The 22,175-nt window shown below is 40.7% G+C and overlaps 1 protein-coding gene across 4 annotated transcripts in view; it reads right to left on the reverse strand.

Moving 5' to 3' along the window:
* Positions 1-21,888, reverse strand: part of ZNF800 (zinc finger protein 800) — a 53,252-nt gene extending 31,364 nt beyond the window's left edge. Inside the window, exons 1-5 of one of the 4 annotated variants that reach the window (XM_075558626.1) lie at positions 21,275-21,886; positions 20,827-20,945; positions 15,668-15,763; positions 5,434-5,577; positions 1,236-2,928 (exon numbers count right to left, since the gene is read on the reverse strand). In XM_075558626.1, the coding sequence (XP_075414741.1) occupies positions 1,236-2,928; positions 5,434-5,577; positions 15,668-15,763; positions 20,827-20,887 (1,994 nt within the window). In that variant the 5' untranslated portion in view covers positions 20,888-20,945; positions 21,275-21,886. Of the gene's footprint in view, positions 1-9; positions 2,929-5,433; positions 5,578-15,667; positions 15,764-20,826; positions 20,946-21,274 lie in introns of those variants that run through there. The other 3 variants (XM_075558628.1, XM_075558629.1, XM_075558627.1) reach the window with 3 other exon arrangements.
* Positions 21,889-22,175: the final 287 nt, after the last annotated feature.

The raw sequence follows: 22,175 nt of genomic DNA on the forward strand, positions 1-22,175 counted from the left end.
TGAGGAGAAATGGGAATAAATGAACACTTTTGAGTTTACTAATGTCTTGTTTTCAAAGTTATACAATAGTAAATGACTTCTAAAAGATGATCTCACCTCAAGTTTTCCACACAAATAAAAAAATATGTGATTATCAAATCACAGCATTTAACTTATGCAGTAGTCTCACTATAAATACTCTGCTTTAGAACCAGAATCCAAAACTAATTTAATACTCACTTAGATACTACCTATCTTAATACAGGGGACAGATACTGAAGGTAAACTTTAAAGATATATATGAAATTTGCAAAAACAAGTGTAAAGAACTCGCTCCTTATCTTAGGTCTCATATTTTAAGTCTACAATTGTTCCAAAACCTTCTTAAAAATAGTATTTTTCTTTCTTCCCTGTAGGATTATACTTTTCCTGCAACCACCACCACCAAGAAAGTCCTACTTCCTAATATTAGCTGTGCTGAAAGGATCGCCAAGAAGTTTAGTCAAACAAAAAGGAAGATGATTTGGGACCTCCTAAATAATCTTTTTTATTTTTTTCCCCCAGGTAAGAACTAAAGTTTTTTTAAAAAAGTAACTAACACATACTCCCAAGAAGAAAGGGGGACGGGGGAGGGGGTGGGATTTATCACATTACCCCTTTTTCCTAGAAGCACTATGGTCAACATAAATAATAATAATGCTCATCATCTAACGTCAACTTAGGGATTTTTTTTCTGAGCACAGCACTTTATTTAGCCATCACAGATTAATTTTTACAATAATTACAGTGCCTCCGAAGATATCTCCTATAATTATCGCCTTCACAGATCCCTTCTATTGAACTTCCCTATGATGCATTCACTAGTAGACTAAGTTGCTGAATCAAATTAAACCTGTGCAAACAGTTAAACAAACGACTAACTGTAAACATAAGCCAATGTAAATGTATCTATTTTATAATATTGAAGGGGCAACCACTGACCTTGTGCCATCTACCTAGAACTAGACTGCACTGTCCCGTGGCAGATAAATTCTGAAGTTAACGTTTGTTCCCAAGCCACTGGAATAAGGGTCACAAGAGACAGGTGCAATCTGCACGTCGCTCTTGCAGTTCCCATTGTCATAAAATATGTGGAAGCAAACATGGGTTAAAATGGAACCACCTATAAATTATGGACAGAATGACTTTAAAAAGTTTGATGGGGGTGGGGGGTGGGAGGTGGGGGTGGGGAGCAAAACTCTGTAACTGTTCCTCACCAGACAAGAGCCTTAGATCTTGTATTTCGGCCTTTGGTTTTGTTTCCTTCAGGTGAGTTGGAAGCATTTGCCTTATGAGTTTTCTTATGATGTTCAAGGTAAGTCTTTTTGGCAAATGCCTTTCCACATTTATTGCATCTGTGAAGGGAGAAGTTTTTTGTGACTTTGACTTCGATGCCGACGTCAGCTACTTCATATTTTTTACTAGGAGAGTTAGAAGTGCCATCGTGTTTTGAATCACTGTGTTTTGCTTCATCCCTCGAAGGGCCTCTTTTTGCCACTTTATTGAGAACAAAGTCAATGGGCTTCTTTATCGCTCTGATCTCTAGACTGGCCGTTATTTTCCCGAGGTAGCGGGAAGACTTCTTATGAACCACGGTTATGTGTCGGATCACGTCACGCTTCCGGCGGGTCTCGTAAGTGCAAAGAGGACACTTGTAGAACTTAACATAAATGTTATTTCCATCTGTGTGCAACTCAATGTGTTTCGTCAAGTTCTGTTTGGAAGTAAACTGGCGTTTACAGAGTTTACAGTAAAGTTGCTTAAAGTCAAAGCCAGCTGAAAGTTTTGGTTTCCTGGTTTTCGGCTGGCCACCTGCAGCCGGCGGACTAGTTGATTTAGGGCTTTCAGAGTCTTGCCTAACTTTATTTTTCTGTGCTGCCGGTGTGTTCTTTTTTTCATTTGAATGATTTGTTCCCCTTAATTCTTTCTGTGGAGAATGGGTAATAGAAGGGGGTGAAGATTCTACAGAATCTGATGATTCAACTTTAACGTTTATTTCTGTACTGTTGGCAGTATTATTAGGGCCTTTCTCTCTTTTAGAGTTTGTTCCAGCAAGAGTTATCTTGTGTACAATTTGCATATGTCTTTTAAGCATTATTTGTGAACTATATTTCCTCTTGCAAAGGAGGCATTTGCATGCAGTTAAATTGTATTCAGTCTTTGAAGACGACTTTTGTTTTCGAGCCTTAAAAGATTTTTTAGGAGAAGCAGAGTCCAGGAACAAAGGCTGCCCAGGCTTTGTTGCTATATCAGGAGTAATTGAATCCCTCCTTAGTCCTCGATGAACTTCATCAAAATGCCTCCTTACATTCGCTTTTGTAGCAAACGATTTACAGCACACTGGACAGCTCCGACTCAATGGAACTAGAACATTCTTACTGCGTCCTTTAGAGGACTGGTTTGGATTCTTTCGTGTTTCGATGTACTTTTTTAGTTCTTCCATTTTTTTCTTGTGGACTTTGCGAATGTGACGACGAACACCTCGTCTGGAATTAAATTCTTTTCTACAGAGACAGCATATCAACTGGTGGCCAAAATCAGAACTGTCAGAAGTTTCCAAGTCAGCTGAAGACTCCGGAGGTGGTTCATCAGGTGGAGGTGTAACATCATCTGCAATGATCTCAACAGGGGGGGGCTCCACTGTTTCTACTTCTGGGTCCAGAACTGGTGCTGTTTTAGATGGTTCAGTGCTGGTTTCCTGGACCTGGACCTCTGTCTGTTCAGGAGTACTGCTTGGCTCTTGGACTTCAGCAGGATTATCGGCCCTTGAAATATACTGAAACACTGCATTCTGATTGGTTTCTATGGGTTCTAGCTTAATAATATATTCTCGTTTGTCCACATTGGGATATATGGCTTCTAGGAGATCGTTTATGGCTTGGCTTTGCTTATCATTTACATCAGGAAGGTCTATTAAGAAAAAAAAACACACACAATTTTAATCTGAAATAATGAAACTGCTCAAGCCCGCTGACATTTTTAAATGTATCAGGAAGACCCTCTCCACCTAAAAGTTTATAATATGGTTCATATTTACTTTTGTAAGACTAGTACCTATTTATTAGTATTTTACAAAGATAAAACTAGTAGAGGCATACTCCATCAGCTGAATTGTGCTTTGCTTCCGTGCACTTCACAGCAAGTCTATCAGCCACTTTCCCTGCAGTACAAGCTTCCTTTGTGTCTCTGTGCCAGATTTTGGTAATTCTCACAGTATTTCAAATTTTTCCATGATACACACTCAAGTTAGAATAAACATCAATTTTATATGTATTAGGAAACCAATAAATTCGTGTGACTCACACTTCACTGTGCTACTTGCATTATTACAGGGGTCTGGAACTGAACCTATCATCTCTCGAAGGTACGCCTGCATTAAACCAAACACCAAACCTACTACCATCAAACCAAATCTGACGAGCGGCTTCAGAGGTCAGAGCATAATGTCCCACATGGTCTGTACTCGTTACAGACAGAGACTGCCACATGTCTGCCTTGGGGAGAAACTGGTGGGTTTGAACTATCTGTCGACTTTTTGGTCCACAACCAAGCAATTAACCACCAAAAACTGTACTAACAAAACTAAAATTGCTTTAAGTTAAATTCTTATCTTAGTACAAAAAGGTTAAAAAAACCCCAGATGCTATCTGAAGAGTACCTCCAGTCTCAGAGCCCAGAAAAGATGAAACAGCATGGAGTGCTACTGTATCTTTGAAAAATCATCTTAAAGGGCGACAAATAAACAAAACCCCTATTAATTTTTTATAATAAGCTTATCTAAGTGTGTGAGGATAATTTGAACACCTTAGAGAAATGAAAGAGTATAAAAAGTTTTAAAGATTTCTCAGAAAATATAAAAACATCAATGGAATAAATAGAAGTTATTTGCAAAACTCAGAACTATTCATGCTTACTAATGTGACAAATGATTAAAGTATAACTAAATTTATTTCAAAAATGAGAGCTCATTTTATTTACACCCTCTATAGACAAATGTTCCGATTGCAACCCAGTTATCTGACACCCGGTATGCTTCCGTGAACAACTCTGAAAGCAGAGTACAAATAAAGCACCCAAACTGCTATCTACTTAAAAGTCAAGAAAAACATCATCATGGTTCTTATAGTCTTTTACCCTTTCTTTTTCTAAAGTGGATAAGGCAGGATCTGTGTAGAAAGTGAAATACTTTCACAAAAGCAGTTCTAAAATGAGTATTACTAAAAATGTAAATAACCCAACAAATCCAGTTATCTATTTCCCTGGATAAATCAACTCTAAAAATAACCAAGATAACAAGTAATTACTGAAAAATAAATCTATTTTTCTAGTAATACTTTAATTAAAAGGTTATCGTTTATTGCCGCTAAACTTACAATTCAATGATAAAACTAAGTATAACAAGATTAAACAGCAGGAAAACCTTCCAGACAAACATGACTTTTTGTGGTGTCATCGGTTACCTATACTTTAAGCCATCTTCACATGAATATTTCATGTGAGGTATATGAAGTATTTGGAATTTTCATTTCCACCTAACAAAAAAGTTAAGTTGAAAATGCGCAAAATGCAACTATGGTATCAAATTGACAAAGTTCTACATTTTGTAAATTCACTAGGAGCTATATTCTTGGACAAGAAATAATGACAGTAACCTAATACTAAAATACTTAAGTATATTCACATTACTTCTCTAAAGCAAAAAGATACTGCCATTACGTACTCTGCTAACGTAAACACATACATAAAATTCATTTAATCCAACAAACATTTGAGTCAGCAAATATTTTCTTGACTCATGTTAGCCTGTGACAAAAATTTTAATCTCTGATATAATGATCTAAATTTTCACTGAAAATAAAACTGATCTTCAAATCAAGAAGGACTGAGAAAACACTAGAGCAATTAATAAAGATTACTTAATGCTCTCCACCACTCCCAAGTATTCAATCATTGATTCATCCTTTGCTCTCTATTTCCAACCTTTTCATTTACTTAAGAGGAATCTCAGTAAATAACGTTATCTGGTAACAAGTTGTTAAAGAAAAAAAATACCATGAATGTGCCCCTTAAAGACAGACAGCATTAATATTTTGTAACTTTAAAATACCCTGAATATAAACTGTATGGCCCATAGAAACCATCGAAAACAATCCCCAATATTTTAGTACAAATAAATAAGACTCATAAATCTAACCCCTTTTATTATGGTCTCCTTAGGAAAATCTAAGTGGGAAGCAGGACATGAAAGTACCTCTGTAGGAAACTGCATATAACACTGAGTCACGTGTTTAATTTTCTTCTCCACCATGACATTACCTGTAATGAGCTATTGATAGCATTTTAATGCAAAGGTTTAACTACAGTACAGAATATGCAACTGCAACAAACATCACGGAACATGAGAATAAAACTTACTGTCATCCATCTGAAGACTTGGTGGACAGTAGAATTTTTTATGGGTAATTAAATTTGGTAATCCTCTGAAGAGACTTCGGCATAATTTACATTCAAAAATAGTGTCCACATCTTTTAATAAAATATGTTTAAGTTGTTTAGTTCCTGTGAGGAAAAACAAAAGGCAAAAAGAAAACTTTCATACACACATCTAAATTGGGCAATCACTGTCGACAGTCCAAAAGTGCACTCTTTGAAAACAAAATCTAGGCATCGCTAACTTCTGCCGTATTATGCTTAACACTAAGTCATAAAGTAAAAACTAATCAGCAAAATCTCACTATCATTTGATTGTTAGGTCAGCTAAAATTGATGCTCTTGTTCGAACTAAGCTGCCCATCAATTCTTAAGGAACTCAAGGCAGTGGTTCTGACACCTGGCTGATCACAATGACCTAGGAATAAAGATGTACCTGACGGGCCCTGCAGAGTCTGACTCAATAGATCGGGAGTGAGGAGGTAAAATAAATGGTCCTCCACCACTCCTTGCCGTTGTTCTGATTCATCTAGCTCTTTACGGTCTTAGGAACAGAATGTAGTTTGTACACTCTATTCGTTAAAGTAGGATTCCTTAAAGTAAGTCCAAGCTGTATCACAAGCTTGCCTAAGATTTTCTTTTTAAATTCAGCTCACTTTATTTTAGGTTCTTGGCCAACTAGGGACTATGGCCACTTACGTGTACTAGTTTAGAATCCCAGTCCATTTGAGAGATAATTCTAAATTTTTCTTACCCTCCCGTAAGCAGTATTATTCAGTCTTTCGCCCTCAAAACAGTGAACTCAACTGCAATCAACCACTGATAAACTACAGGTTTAGTGTGTTTGTCTCCACTAGGTTATACACTTCAGAGCAGCCAAGACAATACCTGTTTTATCTATAACTATAGCTTTCCGCTCTAAGAATACTTTCTAAGTAGTTGTTGAAAAAAATAATCAGACTTTTGAAATACTACTTGATCTTAGAGAACTTAAGTGTCATGTTGGAAAAAGCTAAATAAAAATATCTACCAGGAATAACATGAAAGCCATGGGTCTTCTGTCACTAGTGTCCAGGTCTCTGCCACATAGAAATGAATGAAATTGGTCTCCAGTGCTTTACTAATATGCCTTTTGTTTCCTCAGATATAAAAATAACAACACTGACTTAAATTAAGGAGGGAAAAGCCAGTATGCCCCGAAAAAGCTCTTTATGATCTAGGTTGGTCCATCAGTCAACAAACATTTTCTGACTAGGAAGCTCTGGGATTACTCAAGAGTATAAACAATATCAGTGTCATAACACAGCCCCCCCCCCCAAAAAAAAAAACCCCTCAAATTTTCTTTTTTGATGTCTTGGTTTTCAGGCCTGTTCCTGGGGTCAGTTGACGTGTTGATGCAGAAAATCACATTGGATAGACCGCATCAGCTCTGGTTTCTTAGAAAGGATGTTCTACTATACTTTCAGCTATTAAGTTAGACTCATTTATTATTTTATCATCCTAGTTTAAATGTGAGAATTAAGACCCAAAAATTACAGAATAAAAATGGTAAGCAATATTTGAAAAAGAATTAAGTATTAAGGGTTCCAAGGGACATATGGACCTACAATGGCTAGTTGATCAGACTTGGAACCCACCAGTCACTGCAGCCTTTAAAAGACTTAAAGGTTTGAAAACCCAAAGGGGCAGTTCTCCTCTGTCCTTTACAGTCACTATGAGTTAGAAATGATTTTTTCGTTTTGGTATGGGAGGCTATGCAATATATCCCAGACTACAGATTGGACACTGCACAGCCAGAACACAGCTTGAGAAGAATGGAAAATAAAAAAGAAAACTGAAAAAGCACATAGACTGAAGGTGTGAGGGCAATTTAGTGTCAAATTTGTAAGACCTCACAAAATACTTGGATAAATGTTTTGAAGATCTAATTTTTTCTTCAAATTACACAGTAAACATTTCAGAACACATTTTAAAATATAGAAGTCAATAGAGAACTGATGTTAAGTGTTTCAGAGGTCAGGTTCCCTATAAGCTTCTTTGTAAGAAAAATCTGACTTTTCAAGAGTTTCTGGACACGGGTAGAAAAATCATGTCATCTTATAACATGACTGGAACATCTTAATTACAATAAAATCTGAACTTACAAATCCATCTTGAGTTTTAGAATATGTGAATCTCTATTGATTGTACCAAACACACTACCGGTCATTCAATTATGACATAGTAACCCTACAGCAGAGGGCAGAACTTTTCCTTCGGGTTTTTAAGGCTGTAAATTTTTTGAGAAGAGAATGCTTCATCTTTCTTTTGCAAAGTGGCTGGTGGGCTTAAATAGCTAACCTTGTGGTTAGCAGTTAAACATATAACCCACTATGACATCAGGTCTCTTTATTTATTGTACGGTAACTCTTATTTATGAACTCATTTTAAGGTAACAAACTGGAATTCCTTCTATTCAGTGCCTAATAAAAGTGAAGTGATAACTTGGGGAAAATTCCAAGTTTATGTAATTTACACTGTTCAAAGATATCTTTGGATCAGAAGACAACTTAGGCAGAATAACTTGACTTCAATATTTCGTACAACACAAACTATTTTAATAAAGCCAGTGTGTCTTTCCTCTAATCAGGCTAGCGAACACTACATTAATATATCCAGACTGTTTATGAGCAAGAAGATTGAAGAACGGCATATAGTATAAGCTCTGAATCACAAAATCTAGAACAGATCGGGAACACTAGTGACATTTTTGGAACCAGCAGCAGGTCAATATACCCAGAAACAAGTACAACATTTGAGGCACCAAAATGTATGCTAGTCAATAAAAATTGGTAAATGTTAAATGTTTCTGAATCAATCTTTTAAAACCTAGTAACATTTACATTTTCAATACTCAAAATTCTATTGCAAATGGATTGACAGCCAGATTATCATAACTTTACCAAGTCTTTAGAAATTCCAATTCTGATCGTATCTAGTTATGTGAAAATATGGGTCTAAATAATCTTTGTGCTTTGATTTATTCATTCCGTAAAACAAAACAAACTACACCCATCTTGGATATTATGAGGGAAAACATGAACTGAAATCTCAGAAAAATCAAATTATATACCAGGGGGAAAAAAAAACTTAAAATTTAAATTAAAATTATTCTACTGAAAGAATATAATGAAATGTTTTCTACCATTTCTCAAATCTAAACCTATGTTTACTCCCCTAAAGTATATGACCACAAACTCACAAATGAGGAATTTAAAGATTCACATGCTATCTTTTTTTTATGTTATCTTTTTTTAAAAAATTATTTTATTGGGGGCTTATAAAATTCTTATACAATCCATGCATACACCCATTGTGTCAAGCACATTTGGACATTTGTTGCCATCATCATTCTAGAAACAGTGTCTTTCTACTTGAGCCCTTGATATCAGCTCATTTTCCCCCTCCCTCACCCCCTCCCTCATGAACTCTTGATAATTTATAAATTATTCTTTTGTCATATCTTACACAGTCCGACATCTCCCTTCACCCACTTTTCTGTTGTCCATCCCCCAGGGAGGAGGTTTTATCTTTATATGAATGCAAATTCACACACATTGTTTGTATTCCATTTCACATCACAAGTTATATTGGTAAAACATAACTGCTAATATTATCTTGCTCATAGTTAAGCTCTTAAGTGACAGATCAACTATGAGGCAGAATGATGACAAAAATGCTTTTGGATAAATTTCTTTGATTGATCTAGTTCTCTGGAGGTGAAGTTAGGAATCAAGCCAGTAGGAATAAAACACAGAAACATTTTGCATATTTTTGCTCTAAAGGAAAAGTCTTGGTAAACCCATACTTAAGATTCAACTGTCTTTAAAGAGAGCAATAAAAAAAAAAAGTTAACTAGGAATACAAAAATACTCTGAAGTAGGTTATACTTAGAATTTAATTCATCTAAAGGTTTAAAAAGAAACTATTAAGTAGCAAATTTAAAGCATAAAATAATCTGTAAAAACATGAGACTATATTTTAAAATACCGCTGTTAAAATATAAGACTTCCCCTTTAAATCAGACAGATCATTTATTTTATCAGGGTCTCTCAATCATGGAAAAACAACATTCAGTCCTAGTTATTGTTGGCTCTATTCAGTAGAGTGTATAAAAGCATCTGGCTCTCATCTTGACTAATCATCCTTAGCTCTCAATCACTGATCTCCCCGTGGTTCCAGCTATACGAAGCCTCTCTCAGTTCAGCACATACAGCAAAGGTGCAAGCGCCCATGTACATCCCCTCATGGGAGCTCTCGCTCTCCCTCTCTATCACACTCACTCTCATTTTCCAAGCCTTCGCCTTCGCCCATGTGGGTCTCTGTTTATAACATTCTCCCACTTCCCTCGTTGGGCTCATGTCCAGTGATTCTTCAGATCCCAAGTTAAAGGTCACTTCCTCCAGGACCTCTTCTCTGACCTCTCTCGTGTTTTGTCGTTGTTGTTTTTGTTAAGAATTCTGCACTTATTTTCCCGTGGCACCCTATACTTCTCTTATACTAGCTTGCCCCATGATCTTGTGATTAGTTACTTCTCTCTCTCATGATGACACTAGAACTCTCAGAGGATGATGAAGGTATCTCTGATGCTCACTGTGTCTTCCCAGCTCTTAGGACTACATCTGACATTGCCAAACGGCGTACTAGGTGGGAGGCCTTCTCCGCGCATAGCAGAAAGTCCTCTTCAGATAAGATGTATTCATCTACCAGCGAGTCAGAAAAGGGACCGTAATGATTTTCTCATTTTATTTAGATGTTTAACCAATAAGACATATCACAGAGCATAAACACTGGCACGAACATTTTTTCTTTAGTTTCAGTCACCACTTGTTGCTATTCTCAGGGACATAATGATCTTATTCAAAACTAGTCACCTGACTGTTTTTGCTCACCAGCAATTATAAACAACTAACGGTGCCTCTGGCAATAGGTCACCATTTTGCGTCTCTGAAGCAGTCACAGAGGTAGGTGGTCACCTAGACAGTAACAAGAGGTACCTGCCCCCCAAGTCTTCATCCTGAGGAAGGCTGTGCCTTGCTGCTTTACCCCAGCCTTATTTTTCCTATACTGATCGTTCTCTTGCCTGAGGTAATTAACTGATCTTAGAACTCCTTTACTCTTTAAACATCAAGCAGAATATTTCAAAACCTCGAACCTCCAAAAAGGAAAGTTTTCGTGCCTGAAGATTAATTAATGCATATATTTTCTTTTTTTTGCATGTTGCATTTTCATATATAATAGGTACTCAATAAAACTTAAACATCACCAAGGGCTTATCTTGTACTATTTATTAGTAGTAAGTGCAGTATATGTGCTGATGGCAAAGTCTGAAATATTTTTTTCAAAAGGAATCCAGTACTCAATTTTAAATTAAGTTGGTTGACAGTCAATTTATAACTTGAGATAACATTAATTCTAACTTCTGTGCTCAACAAAGACAGCTCTCACTTTTTCTTTAATACACTGACATTTTGGTCAATGACACTTTTAAGCTTCACCAATAACGATTCTGCACTGGTCCACTGCTGGCCTGCTGTTGGCACACATGTGAATCAGTCTTCTTCAGGGAATTCTTTTGCACCACAGTATCATCCCGACATCGCAAATCTCATCAAACCTCCCTGGAGTTCAAGACAAACATGAAAGAAATTCCGAAGAAATTCTCCCTTAACATAAATGCACAGTGTGGTAAAATATGGGCATATTTGAAAAATGAAATTGTTGTCTGAAAACTCCACCTACAAGTGGTGACTGAAAAGTCCCGGCATTCCTTGGGAGGCACTACCACAGGCGACCGCACACTATGCTGGGCCAGGGCCTCTTGCTTTCAGTGGAGGCTCTCAAACACACCCTGGCACTTATTGCATACCCAGTGCAAAGTGATTCACTGGGGAAATGAGAGTGACAGCTATGGGCTGTGCCCTTGAGAACTTTACAGTCGAAGGGCCTTCACTCTCCTAGGAGGAAAAAGTTGCAGGAAAGAAGAAATAGAACAAATCAATCTACCGTTTACTTCTTCATCCAAATAATATCTGGTCCAATTTAGATATTTAAAAAACCCCAAAAAACAAAGACTAAAATCTACCCTCCAGTATGGCACTCTCAACATATTACAGTTACCTCTCTGGCCCATCATAGACTCTTTGTCTCAAGAGTCAGGGCTGAGGTGCCATCGTCACCAACCAGTTCAAGCTATGCCTAAATGGCAGTGCAGGTTGCTTTAAGCAGTTGGGGGGGAGGGGAGCAGACTTAAAATTTGTTCTAACTAATATTCAAAACAGAGTTCCTTGCACAGTCTACTACAGTCTAAAGGTAGAATCTCTTTTTTTTTACATTATATGCTAGCCTTCTAATATGCTATATCTCGTGAATTTAAAAGATGTCACCTTCATAATTAAGATATTAAATGATTATCCTCTTTTCCACCCATTTTTGTTTCAAAGAGCATTTGAAAACTCCTTTGCCTCCGTCAGAAAACTAAAGAGACTAAAACAGAACAGTAACTTCAATTACATACATAGTAATAGCTATCTAATGGTAGCATACCTTTCTTTTATTATCTAAATTTTTAGAATAATTTAGGGAGAAGAGGAGGTCAGGGAGGAAGGAAGATAAAGTAGAAGACACTGAGTCCCTGATGGATCCTAGAGACCTAGCACAGCCAGGCAAGGCTCTAGCAAAGGGAAAGACCCAGTCGAGGAGGTACAGGACCCCACGAATTGAAATCAAACAGCAGAGCTCAAGCCGGCAAGCAGCAGGGATTTCAAAGCAGAGGACGTGCACGTCAACGTTAAAGAGGCGGAGGCATCTATCTGTGGCCTCATGTCGGACGACAGTTGACCCTACTGTTAAGTACAGCAAAGGTGCCAAACAATGTGTACAGTCTACCAGCATGTGTATAGGGAAGAGAGATGCTTGTCTCTGGAAGAAGACACACCACTTATGTGGCAGGGATGCCTGAGCAGAGAACTAGGGGACACGGTGGTAAAGAAGCCTGCTTTTCACACTCTACAAAGAGACAGCAAAAACCTCATGGAAAAAAGTTGCGTTATCTTTCCATTCCATTTTCCCAGACTCCTAATTACTTTTTTTCCTTTGAACCATAGGCATGAATTACATATTGCAGTGATAAAATCTACTCAAATTAATTTACAAGTCAAGTAGCCAGAAATAGAGTGGTCAAGAAGGATTTGTAATTTAAAGCTAAGGAAAACAGTCCCAGGTAAAAGCTGAAGTGTGAGGCAGCGAGCCTGGGTCAAAACTGGTGAAGCCACCAGCACTACACCCACTAGGGGCTGGTGGACGTTCTATGACTCAATTCATTCCTCAGACCGAAGCCTTTTATGAACTTCCAAGTTGGGTAGGAATGAATACCAGGTCATGGACAACCACGGTAGGTGAGAGAAGGTGAGTCATTTACAAAGGGATGATGCAGGAGCTGACACTGGCACCCTGGGCTTGAAGATAAGGAGAGAAATACTAACACATTCGCTGCCGCAACCGATTTACTCTCTGTAGGCCAACCAGCATGAAAGTATAGACTTGAGACCTCTATCTTCACACACCTGACAGAGATACACAGCACCACCAGCATAGGGCTTCCCATGTAACATAGATAACCCAGTTGTAATGGGAAGAGTCAGGAAAGAGATGAGTCATTGAGGGTGTGTTTGGGAGGAGGATGGGACAGGAAGGAATGGTCAATCTCTGGGTTAAAAGAGATCTCAGTCCCTCTGTCATCTGGCCTACACTTCTATCTCATCCAACCTGAGCTACCAATTAGCCTGAGGTATCAATGGCTTGAAAATGACTCATTGCTAAAGGGTCTTAATAGGCTGTCAATTTCCCAGATAATTCCCAATGAAAATTTCTATTTATGAAACATTACTGAAGTCAAAGAATTCTTTTTTGGTCCAAAATTATACCACTCAGTATATTTCTAAACAACTCTAGTTTAAATTATTTGAAATTTAAAAATTGAAAAAGTTGCGGTAGTCAATTCAGACTCACACTAATGCTTTATCACAGGAACACTAAACCCTGCAAGTTTTCTAAAGCTGCTGTTTCAGGAGATCACCAGGTCATTCTTCCAAGGTGCCTCTGTCTGGACTGAAACCTCCAACCTTCCAGTGCACTATGCATCTGCGCTGAGTGCATTACACATCACCACCACCCAAGGATGCCACTGAGCATTCAAAGAACTAAAATTTGAGATGGATTGTTGTTGTTTTTTTTCCACAAATTGCCTAAATAAAAAAATTATTCTGATGGTAAATTTGTTGAGGATATTTTTGAAACAAGCAAAATTCCAATAATAAACATAAATATGGCTTTTGGAATATCATCCTGAATCAACCATTCCAGAATTTGACTTCGTTAACTTAGATGGTAAAGAAATGGCAGACAGAGAAAACAGGGCTGTGGTGCAATATGAAAACCATGAACTCAGTTTTTAAGTATTTAAAAATACTCGAGTATAATTAAAATACTCGAGTTTTTTCAGCACATTTTTAATGCAGTTTTTGTGGTAAAATTATGTGCCTCGGCTGATATTCGGGTCGGCTTATACTTGAGTATATTCGGTAATTACCTTCCCAGGTCAGCACACACACATATTTGGGGGAGGAGATCTTGCTGAAAAGGCATTTTTTACAGGAGAATTTATAAATTTGCAAATCCCAGCCCTCTAGATCAAAGGACACTGTGTAATAAACTGAAGCAGCATAAAATAACCTTCCTAATTCCAGATTCAAAGTTTAAAAAAAGAAACCTATAGCAAGGCATATTACTAGATGTGAAAAGCTATTAACCTTGGTCCCATGGCATGAAATTTATATCTCTATTCTAAAAGGAGCTAAAACATACCCTTACTACAGAATTGCTCTGTTATGCTAGAAATAGGATATTTTTAAACACTGTCCCTAATAAGACTTTATATTTACCAAAGGAGAATTTTCGGTTTTTTCTGTTAACCAAGGGTAGTTATTGTAAACACAAAACAAGCAACAACAAAAACACACACTACAGCAGGCAACCCCATAATCCAGCAAGAAGACAGGCACATGATGTAGACTAAGTACTTACTGGGTTAAATATACATAAAGGTAATGCCAGGAGGAGAGTGGGTGAAACACCTAAGAAATCGATTACTGAAATTCAGATGGGGAAAGCAAAACCAACAAACAAACGCTTTTTAATTGAGATAAAGGAATATCCTATTTCTTACAATCTTAAGACAAATATACATATATACCATTCCCTTTTACAATACTTAAAAACAAGCATCCCCAAATGTTTCTCATCAACATAAAATGAGTAATTATGTAGAAATTCTCTTTTCCTTTCACCCTTGGAAACTGTGCACTAAGACAGCAAGCTCTGAAACATCAGTGAAGTCTCTACCAATCATGTTCTGTCTACTTGCTCACCTCTGACTGAAGAGTTTATGACTTCAGAGAAGCCAAACCGAAAGAGGCAGACAGGCAGATCAAAAGAACTGCAGCAACCTAAGAGCTGACCACTAACACCAAGTTCCCAGTCACTGATACGTACGTAGTAAGCAGCACCAATTTGAAATCCCTGGATTGTGACTGTACAAAAATTATACTTACTGTATACAATTCTTACAAGTACATAATAACGAAAAGAGTTGGACAAATAGTTCTGAAGATATCAAGGCAAGAATAAGCTTTTTTCTATCTTGTGCTCTAAGAGAGTGAAATTCCAGAAACTCCAGGCTAAGGCAGGAGAAGGTATGTCACATAAAGAAATGATAAGGTAATTAATCGAGTTGGTGCCATATCAGACATTCTATGTAAATCATCTCAAAAGCCAGAGTTTATAAAGCCCGTCTTGTGAGAGTTTATATAAAATATGGCCCCAAAATAACAAAGGCTCTTTAAAAGAGGCGCTTTACTACCAAATATACCGCATTATGTATTCCTTTAAACCACACTAAATGTTTCTTTTAACATTAACATATACATACAAAAAACACTGAAAACATTCTCTAGACCAAGTTGATATCTACCCATCCACTTTTTAAAATATGGTAATTGAAAGTAGTCGATTAAACCAATTTACACATTGTAATAGTTTTGAAAAAGTGTTTGTAAGGACTTCGAAGTAGCTTTTTAACTACTGAGTGAAGACTGAAAAATATATCCTAAAACATTCATACCTGATCGAAAGCACTCAATTATTTGCTGAATGCCAGATTTGGATGTCTGTAGTGGTTGCTGTAGCAAAGGAGGATCTCCAGGTTCCAGGATATAAACTACATGGAAGACAAACACCCACCCCAATCCCCACAGAAACAGGGTTATTGAAATCATTTACGAAGGAAGTAAAACAATGGTTTGCTAGCAATTTGTTAATGATAATTACACTTGTGTGTATATGTATAAATACATCATCTTTGCAATGCAAATGAAACATTGGGAGAAAACAAAACAATTGAAATGTTCTCAGTTCAAAGCTACTTAAGACTAGACACAGAGGAGGTACAACAGTAAAGGGTCTACTGCACCGTTAGTGTTACTCAGCACACATTCCTGGTTCATTCCCCTTACAGAGGAACTACTGCATTGACTAAAATCCTAGGGCAATAGGAGCCTGGCTGCCCCTCAGAAACCATTCCAGATCCCTCTGGACAATCTGAGCAATGAGGAGGCAAACTCAACCAGCACTGAGGGAAAATGATAAATGTAACACAATGCTCATGGCAGCACTGTGCATAATTGGGAAACATTTCGCACAATTTAACTCTCTCTATAGGAGCCAGACTAGATTTCCAGGCAGCAAAAACAGGTCTCAGAGAGCTAAGATCCATTTACATTAATACATACAGACACAGGGAAATTTAAGTGGGTGCGTTTGTGTACTAATATAAACACAACAGGCTAATATGAACACAAGACCAGTGAAAACTTTAGAGGTTCTAACTGGTGGTCTTACAGGGGGGATTTTCACATTCTGCCTCACACTTCTGTACTGCTTGCTTTTTAGAATAAAAATATTTTTATTAAAAAGTATAATTATTTCCACTTAAAAAAAGTTTCATTTACAAAGATCTCTATCATCCCTAAACAGCCTGGTGGGCTGTGGACTAAGTGGAGGGTGCTAACCGCAGGTCAGAGGTACAAACCTACCAGCCATTCCATGGGTGCGGGGATGCTGTCTGCTCCTGAAAGGACTGACACTTAGAAACGCTAAACAGCAGCTCTACTCTGTCCTACAAGGTCGCTTAGAGTTGGAATTGATTCAATGGCAGAGGTCGTGAGTGGTCACCCTACTTTCCAAAAATGAGTTTTTCAACCAATTACCAAAAAATGAAGAATGGGTACAGTGAAGAAAATCTGACCACTTTAATTATCCCTTTGTGAATCTGCAGCACTGTTTTGTTCACCATCATCCAAACCACCAGTGCTGTGTGAGGGAGGAGTTACAGAAGGTTATTTCAACACTGTATGATGCTTCTCAGCTGGGGTTTGGACCACACACAACTTTCTGATAAAGAGGCTCACGTCTGTTGTGCACGCATACAGATACAGTCTTAAAGAAGAAGAAAAAAAACATGCAAACCCACTGCCACTGAGTCATTTCCAAGTCATAGTGCTTGAAACAGGGTTTCCGAAGTTTTATAAATCTTTAGAGAGCAGATAGCCTTATGGTTCTCCCTCAGAGTGGCTGCTGGGTTTGAACCAACAACCTTGCGGTTACTAGTCCAACATTTACCAGACAGCACCACCAGGGCTCCGAGATGCAACATTAGATAACTCTTTATGCCTAAGTCATACAGTCTGTACAAAAACTATGTCTTGCAGTCAAATCACTTTATTATGCCAAATTTCCCCCATTGTAAGGGACACATAAGGGATATTGTAGATAAATTAAAACTACACACACACACACACACACTCATTTTGAGAACATTAACAACACTGACAGAGCATTTTGTTTTTTCTGGCATCCACTAGATGCAACACGTGTACGTTAACTCTCGGATCTCTCTCTTGTCTCATACCATAGATGCCCACAGATCAATCAATTATGTGAGGATGGCATGCACTAATGCAGAGGAACCGCTTCAACCAATACTGGGAACATAGTAAGCACTCAACACACGTTAAATCGGCAACATTATCAACACCGTGTGCCAATCCATTTATTTCCTGGCACCACTGAAAAATGGTGTCAAAATCAATGATGAGAAATACAATTCTATCTTTTAGAGAAACAACTGCAGAAGTTTGTAAATAAGAGGATACTGTTCGTGTTAGATGGAGCTTCTAGTATTTGTGCATTCTAACAGCTGATGATTATTTTAAAAACATACAAAAGAGAGGGACAGAACACACACACCTCTAAGAACTAAAAATGTCAAAGTCTGGCTCTGCAAGCCGCAAGAATTCCAGAAAGGGAAAATGAAAGAAAGAAATAGGGAGGGATATGAGATAAAAGTATAGGCTTCTCTTTAGAGCCCTTTTCTCATTAAGTACATGCTTCAGAAAACTTTCCCTAAACACCAACTTCCATTTCCACACACCACCACCTCAGCAAGTGTTCTGACACATCAAGGTTAGCTTGGCTGTGGCCCACGGTAAAACATGACTACACGCAAAGTGAGCATAGCATGTAGCTCCTGTGGTAAGAAATGATTCTTCATTTGAAAACATACTCCCACTAGAAAACATTACATATAGTTGTGCTTTTCAAAAGTTCTCCTTATATAGTCTACCATCCCTCCCAAATTCATATCCATCTAGGTTATAGGGCTATTTTAGAAAGAAGACAATACCCTCCCCTAATCAAGATCAGCCAAGCCATTAGAAGTTACATCTAACCTTCCAAAAACACACTTGCCAGAATAAAACACCTGCTTTTCTCAGTCTCTTCTACCTTAAAACAACCTATGCCAGTAATCCTTCTGTTTATGAATTCTGGAGTTTGCTTCAAACAATAGGGGCGGGGGAGCCCTTAGGGGGTAGAGAGGGGAATATAGATGAAAAGAGAATGTCTATCCCTGTACTCCCAACTGAGGAAATTGTGTGATGGTTAGATCAGGTTCCTGATACCACTTTCTGTTTAATGCTTAAAACTTCCTATAATTAAAACAAACAAACAAAACATTCTTACAGCCTAAGAACAAGATACTTTATCTACTCTGTCCTACAAGATGACTAAGAGTTGGAATCGACTCAATGGCAGCAGGCTATATATGTAGGTAGAGGCTTAAAACACCCTCACTGACAAGTTGTTACATCAACCATTAGGACACAGCTTCCTCCTCAGGAATACACCACCCACCACTGTCTGTAATTCAAATGAGGACCCTCTCTCATCCAGTCTGTTAGAAGAATTTCTCCAGTATCATTTCTTCTTTTTCCATCCATCTGAGGACATCACGTTTTATGACCACTCCATGACATATTCCATTCGGCCCTGGAAGCATCCTCCCACTCAACCTCAGAAAGCTAACAAATCTATATGGCACCAAAAGAATTAGGACAGGACTATATCTGTTAAAAGTCTTTCATTCTAATCTTAGAAAGCAAAGAACTAGTTTTGACCCTTAATCTTGGAGGGGGGAGGTGGACAAATAGGAAAAGTTTCAGACAAAAGATGAATATGTGAAATTAATACCATTCATCAGATTTCTTGCAAACAGAAAAAAGAAACAAAAAAGTTCCAATGCACACTTGAATGCTCTGGAACACTCAGAAAACATTTTTCAAAGGCTTTATAGCCAAAGGAAACTATAATCACTAGAATATACTAATGACAGTAAGCTCACAAATTAGCTCGCTTATTCATTTGTTTATGCGTATGACCCACCCATTAGCTCTAGGAGGCAAATTCTGTTTGTGTTGCTCACATTTAAGTCCTCGTTGTCCTGGACAGTGGCAGGACAGTCAGGACTCAATAATAATGTGTTCAAAAAATGACTAAGTAAACAAACAAACAGACATCTTCCTAAAAAACATGATTTCCCAAATGAACTCATCCTTCAGAATGGCTTGAAGAGCTCTCAGGAATAAACGAAACAAAACAAAAACCTGGGCTAAAAGGCTGGTAGACCACAAATACAAAAAACATCCTCCTCTTTGTACTTCAAAACAAACTGTTCAAAACTTGCTAAAACAAATAACCTCTCTTCACTCCAAATACACAACTAAGTGGTCTAAAAAGGTTCTGAAAATTCGGGCAGATGCTAGATGCCAGCCGGGGGTTCCGTTTTCTTAGGTGAGGTGAGTTCTCACTGATCTTCACAAAGTGCAGTGGTACAGTAGTCATGATATAATTCTATTCTCCTGTGTACCAAAGTCCTCTGGAAATAGTTCTTCCTCTTTACCACAGCCATTTGTTCCTATCAAAGGTTCACGCCACTTCGAATGAATGGTATGGAAAAGCCCAGAAAGAAAACAATACCTTCCAAGCAGTTAAAAGCATCCTTCAAAAAGCAAGAAAGAGCATAAAAATTCATAACCAACTTTCAGTTTAAAATAAACAACTTACTCAATGAGTCCCTTTTAAGTTGTACTTCTGAATGTTAGTGACAGAGCACATCAAAGTTCTAGGAAGTCGAAAAATGCCAAAAGTTTCTGTGTCACCTCTCAAAGTTTGCTAAAACTCACGACTTAAAAGCATTTTTTTAATTTCATAAATTCAGCTTAAATAAGAAAAAAGGCCCCCTGATAGCCTTTAAAAAAAAAAAAAAAAAAGTCCTTACTCTACCGAAGCATGAAATGGTTCACTTTGCGAGGAGGCTCGTTCTTAACCAAAGGACAGCACTTAGCATGACCTGATCCTCCCAACATGTGGAGTTCAAAACGCCTTTAAAAATTAATAATAATACCAAAAGACGCCACTGCCTTTCTTTCTGGGTTTTAAAAGAGAAGTGTCTGATTAAAAAAAAAAAGGCATGAGCAACGTGTCGTTGTTTTTCAGCTTCCAAGAAGCCATTTTCAGGAAGAGAACCGCCAGGCTGCTCCCAGACGTTCCCCGCTTTCTGCCCAGGGCTGGCCGTGGGGAGCCCACGGGGACGCACGGCTAAAGCGCAGGCTGCCCGGAGAGAAAAGGAGAAAGGACCGAGCTGCTGATGTCGCGCAAACCAGGGGGGACGCTTGGCAGTCCCCTTCGGAAGGGGCCGGGCAGGGGGAGACCTCCTGTTCCCACAGGCTCCGGCCTCGCTGCCTCCCCGGGCACCTCACAGCCCCGCTCCCTTTTACGCACGACTCCAGGGCCGGCCCGCGGCACGCAGGGCTGGAAGGGGCTGGGCGGGGGCGCGGGCCGGGCGGGCGAGGCCGACTGGGGGCGCAGGCCAGGGCGGGGGTGTACCTGGTTCACAGCATCCGTGGTGATGGTGGTCAGTCTGACAGTATTTGTCCCGCAAAGGCATTTTCAGTGGGCGCGACCTACTTTCCTTTCACTGGGAGCAGCTCTTCATCGCGGCCCGACTGGGGAGAGAAGCACAAACGCGTCACTGGCCCCGAACTTCCTGGGGGGCCCCCCGGCCGCACGGGCCCCGACCCGACCTCCCCGCCGCCGGCCCGCTGGCCCGCGCGCGCGGCCTCCCCGACCCGGAAACGCGGGCTCCGGCGCGCACGGCCAGGCCGGCCCGAGCGGCGGGCGATCGGGCGGGCGCGCGCGGGGCGCAGCGGGCCGGCGGGCGCCGTGGGCCGAGGGGGGCTCCCGCGCGGCCGGCCGGCGCCGCGCTCCCGCCGCGCACGTGCGTCGGGGTCTCCCGGCCCGCGCCCCGTCCCCGCGCCCCGTGCGCCCAACTTACTCAACTCCGAGGACGGGCCGGCGGCGGGCGGAAGGAAGGAAGGAAGGAAGGCAGGCCGGGCGGCCGGGCCCACCTGGCGCAGCCGCCGCGGACCACGCGAGGGCTCCGGCGCTCGGGCCCGCCGCGCTCCCCGAGAGTCCCCGCCGGCGCGGACGCGGAAGCGCCGCGGCTCCCCGCAGCCCGAGCGAAGGCGGCGGCCGCGGCGCACGGCGTCCTGGGCGGCGCGGGCGGCGGGCGCGCGGGCGCAGGCAGTTGACAGGAGGAACCGCCCCGGGGCCGCCGCGGCCACCACCGAAGGGGCGGCCGGAACCGGAGCGGCCGGCCCTGAGGCGCCCCTCGCCCGGCAACGGCTCCGCCGAGCGCGGCTCCCCCCGGCGCCGCTCCACCTGCAACGGTCCCTCAGGCTGGAGAGGGGCGGGGACGGACGGGGTCGCCCCCCTCGGGCGGCTGGCGGCAGCAGTTGTTGTTCCAGGAAACTTTATTTAAAGTCGGGCTCGCTCCGTCTCGGGCGCCCCCTCCCCAGAGAGCCCGAGCGACCGCGGCGGCGCGGGGAGGAAGGGGGAAGCAGCGACTCTCCGGCAACGACAGGGAGCGACTGACTGACCCCGGACGGAGATGGGGCGAGGGCAGGAAGTGACAAGCTCTCCGAGTGGGTGGGGGAGTGTGGCCGGCGCGCCCGGGAGCGCCGTGCGCATGCGCCCAGCCCGCACCCCGCCACCCCTCCGCCCGGGAGCCGTGGAAGCGCACCGGCCGACGCGGGCCCTGCGCCCGGCGAGCCGGGGGCCCCGCGGGTCTCGGCGGGCCGCCTGGGGCCGCGCTCGGCGCTGCGCGCCCGGAGAGGGTCGGGCCTCTGCGGCCTGGCGCCCCGGGGAGCCGCCGGGCCTCCAAACTGTTGCTCAGG

The sequence above is a fragment of the Tenrec ecaudatus genome, chromosome 9 (genome assembly GCF_050624435.1).
Source record: "Tenrec ecaudatus isolate mTenEca1 chromosome 9, mTenEca1.hap1, whole genome shotgun sequence".
Taxonomy (NCBI): Eukaryota; Metazoa; Chordata; class Mammalia; order Afrosoricida; family Tenrecidae; genus Tenrec; species Tenrec ecaudatus.